General features: G+C 41.2%; 1 protein-coding gene across 1 annotated transcript; it reads right to left on the reverse strand.

Annotated features, from left to right (window-relative positions):
- Positions 1-2,786: 2,786 nt before the first annotated feature.
- Positions 2,787-3,397, reverse strand: LOC141629786 (uncharacterized). The gene is made up of 2 exons (XM_074442732.1): positions 3,094-3,397; positions 2,787-2,959 (listed from the first exon to the last, which is right to left on the reverse strand). Exons 1-2 carry the CDS (start codon positions 3,395-3,397, stop codon positions 2,787-2,789), a joined length of 477 nt encoding a protein of 158 aa, XP_074298833.1.
- Between the last annotated feature and the right edge of the window lie 826 nt (positions 3,398-4,223).

Genomic DNA, 4,223 nt, shown 5'->3' on the forward strand with positions numbered 1-4,223 from the left:
AGGTCCAAGCAAGGTGAAGAGTTGAGCAATCACTCTTCACTTAATTACAATACTTAAAGCTACTAGTTCATTGAACTTAGACAATCACTAATTAAGCTAACATTTTATTGTAAAACATAATCTGAAAATGTAAAGTAAAAACGTCTTGTGGACCGTCCTCTTTGGAATGTGTGCTACCTCCATCAGCTCTTCTATTCCACACTTAGCAAATTCACAAAGGAAGGATAATTGCTTATAGGCTGAAAATTACGAGCCAACATCAGACCATCATCGTTTGTGTTCTCATTAACCAACTCCGAGCCATTAGCTTGGTTCGCATCATACCCTCCCCCTTGAAAAGGAATTGACCTCAATTCAGCTAGGCCATCGTCATCCAAGTAAGGAGAGAGATCACCAACATTAAAATTGGCGTGAACACCATAATCACCGGGAAGTTCAACCTTATAAGCATTGTTGTTGACTCGACCCACAATCTTGTAAGGACCTTCCGCCCTAGGCATGAGTTTATTCTTTCGTTTGCTTGGAAATCGCTCCTTTCTCAAATGCACCCAAACCAAGTCTCTAACCTCGAACACCCTTGGCTTCTTATTTTTGCTTCACTTGCGTTTGTAGGCTGCATTCACGGCCTCAATTATGGCCCGGACTTGCTCATGGAGCTTCAACATTGCTTTCAGCTTGGACTCGGCATCCTTATGCACCAAATCATCTTTAGGCAACGGAATTAAATCCAAAGGAAGGTAAGGATTAATACCGTATACAACTTCAAACGGTGAATGACCCGTAGCATGAGTAGGCGACCTGTTATAAGCAAATTCGGCATGAGAAAGCTTGAGATCCCAATCCTTTTGTGTCTTGCTCACAAGGCCATGCAACAAAGTTCCCAAAGTTCGATTTGTGACTTCGGTTTGCCCATCCGTTTGAGGATGGTGAGAGGTACTAAATAGCAACTTTGTACCCACTTTCCTCCATAATGTATTCCAAAAGTAGCTCAAGAATTTAGAATCCCGATCCGACACAATAGTCTTTGGAATGCCATGTAACCTCACAATTTCCCGATAGTATAAATCAGCCACATTAGAAGCATCATCGGCTTAATGGCAAGCAACGAAATGAGCCATCTTGGAAAAACGATCAACCACCAACATGATAGAATCCTTACCACGTTGAGTGCGTGGTAAAGCAACAATAAAATCCATTGAAACATCGTCCCAAGGTCTGACCGAAATTGGTAAAGGAGTATATTCACCCGGTTTGAACTTGCTTTTCGACACTTGACAAGTAGCACACTTACCCACGATATTGTGAACATCTTTTTGCAATCTTGGCCATACGAAATGCTCTTACAAGATCTCCACGGTCTTTGCCACCCCAAAATGGCCAGCTAACCCTCCACCATGAGCCTCCCTTACAAGTAGTTCCCGGATAGGATGCTTAGGAACACAAAGTCGATTTCCCTTAAAAAGAAAACCGTCTTGAATCAAATACTCTCCCTTAGCTCCTAATTTGCACTGAAGATATATTGCACCAAAGTCTCCATCTTCAACATAGTAATCTTTCAAAGTTTCAAAGCCCAAAAGACGAACATCAAGTGTGGACAGCAAGGTATAACGACGAGATAAAGCATCGGCTACAACATTACTCTTCCCATCTTTATATTTGGATGAAAAGTGAAATGATTGTAAAAATTCAACCCATTTTGCATTCCTATGATTCAACTTCTGCGGCCCATTAATATACATCAAGTATTCATGATCGGAATGCAATATAAAATGGTTAGGACGGAGATAGTGACTCCAATGATCAAGAGCCCGAACAATAACATAAAATTCTTTATCATAAGTGCAATAATTCAATCGAGCTCCACCCAAATTTTTGGAAAAATAGGCTAGAGGTCTTTTCCCTTGAATCAAAACAACACCTATACCTACGCCACTAGCATCACACTCAACCTCGAATGGTTGAGAAAAATCGGGTAACGCCAAGATATGAGCGGTACACATCCGTTCCATAATCAGTTCAAAGGCTTGTTTAGCTGCCACACCCCATTCAAACCCGCCCTTCTTCAAACACTCCGTAATAGGACTGGTTATGGTGCTAAAATTACGAATGAATCGTCGATAAAAAGAAGCAAGCCCATGAAAAGATCGTACCTCGCTAACTTTTTTAGGCTCCGGCCATGATCGAATTGCTTCGATTTTTGATTGATCCACCGAGACAACATCCTTGGACACCACGTATCCCAAGAATACCACGCTCTTCACAAGAAAAGAGCACTTCTCTCGCTTCCCATAAAGTTTCTGATTACTCAATGTTTCGAACACTTGTCTCAAATGTTCAAAATGCTCATCAATACTCCTGCTATACACTAAAATATCGTCAAGATAAACCACAACAAATCTGCCCAAGAAAGATTTAAGTACCTCGTTCATCAATCTCATGAAGGTACTTGGAGCATTAGTAAGACCGAATGGCATGACGGTCCATTCATATAATCCATTCTTCGTTTTAAAGGCCGTCTTCCATTCATCACCCTCACGCATCCGAATCTGATGGTAACCACTTCTAAGGTCGATTTTTGAGAAGATAACCGAACCATGAAGCTCGTCAAGCATATCATCAAGTCTCGTTATTGGAAAGTGATATTTGATGGTTATGTTATTTACAGCCCGGCTATCAACACACATACGCCATGAACCATCTTTCTTTGGTACGAGTAACATCGGAATAGCACAAGGACTCATACTTTCACGCACATAACCCCTCTCCATCAACTCATCAATTTGCCTTTAAAGTTCTTTTGTTTCTTCCGGATTACATCGATAAGCAGCCTTGTTTGGAAGAGTTAAGCCCGGAATAAGATCAATTTGATGTTCAATGCCTCGAATAGGAGGCAAACCAGCGGGTAACTCATCGGGAAACACATCCCCAAACTCCTCAAGCAAATCGTCAATTGGGGTTCCTGTAAAACAACATTAGCACTCGAATTTTTATTAGCAACAAGTAAATAAACTTGCTCTCCATGATCAACGGCACGCTCCACATCCCGTTCTACAATCAACATTGCAGCATGGGCTTTTGCTTTCGGTTTTGAACCTAAAGCACGGACAGCTTGTGGTGACATGGGTTTAAGCACAATTCGTTTCCCTTTGTCTTTCAACTCATACTCGTTACTCCTCCCTCTATGCAACACATCTCGGTCATATTGCCATGGTCGTCCCAACAAAATATGACAAGCATCCATGGGAATAACATCACACAACACCTCATCGACATAGGAACCCATAACCAAACCAACCCGGGCCTGTTTTGTCACCTTAACGCTGCTACCGTCATCTAAACAATGCAACTCATATGGGTGTGGGTGTTTAGTAGTTACAAGACCCAATTTTGACACCATTTCAGTAGAGGCCGCGTTGGTACAACTAGCCCCATCGATAATTAGACTACACCACTTATCATTTACCCGACACTTGGTATGAAACAATTGATTTCTTTGTTCCGAATCAGTAGTTATAGTCTTTACTTGCAAGGTTCGCAAAACTAGGTTTGTGTCGTAAATTGGTGCCTCATAATCCTCTACTAACTCGTCCTCTTCCTCACCTTCATTGAAATTAAACAGTTCACCCAATTGTTCTTCCTCGGCCAACAACTCATCCCTACACTCTACCGCCTCTCTCAAGGTCACGACTCTTTTATTTTGACACGTACTTTGATAATGACCGAAACCTTGACACTTGAAACAACGAACTTTGGACAGATTAGTCTCCTTGGCCGTTGTCCTAGGGGTAGTGTTTGAGGATGTCGTGGCTTTGCTAGGACTCACAAACGAATTACTAGGTGTTTCGGTTTTAGGGGTTGTTTTAGTTTTGGTCCATGATTTATTCTTTCCCGAGTCTGAACTCGACCCTCCCCCATATTTAGACTTTCCTTGTGACTCCACTTTCAAACAAAGACCACAAAGAGTATCAAAATCAGAGTATGGGTATAACCGAACGGAACTAGCAATATTATAATTCAATCAACGCAAAAATCTAGACATTTTCTGCTCTTCTACTTCCTCCAATTCACCTATTAAACATAAGTTTTCAAATTCATCAATATACTCACTAACACTAAATTTTCCTTGTCTCAAATCAGCAATCTTAAGATATGTACCTAACATATGGGTCGTTGGCACATACCTTTTACGAAGTTTATGTTTCAGACTCCCAAGAATCTATCTT

The sequence above is a fragment of the Silene latifolia genome, chromosome Y, assembly GCF_048544455.1.
Source record: "Silene latifolia isolate original U9 population chromosome Y, ASM4854445v1, whole genome shotgun sequence".
Classification (NCBI taxonomy): domain Eukaryota; kingdom Viridiplantae; phylum Streptophyta; class Magnoliopsida; order Caryophyllales; family Caryophyllaceae; genus Silene; species Silene latifolia.

Excerpts from the sequence above, each read along its gene's own strand:
- LOC141629786 (XM_074442732.1), bottom strand. The coding sequence starts at position 3,397 with ATGGTGTCAAAATTGGGTCTTGTAACTACTAAACACCCACACCCATAT. Across the intron at positions 2,960-3,093 it reads ACAAGCTGTCCGTGCTTTAG|GAACCCCAATTGACGATTTG; the intron begins GTTCAAAACCGA and ends GTTGTTTTACAG.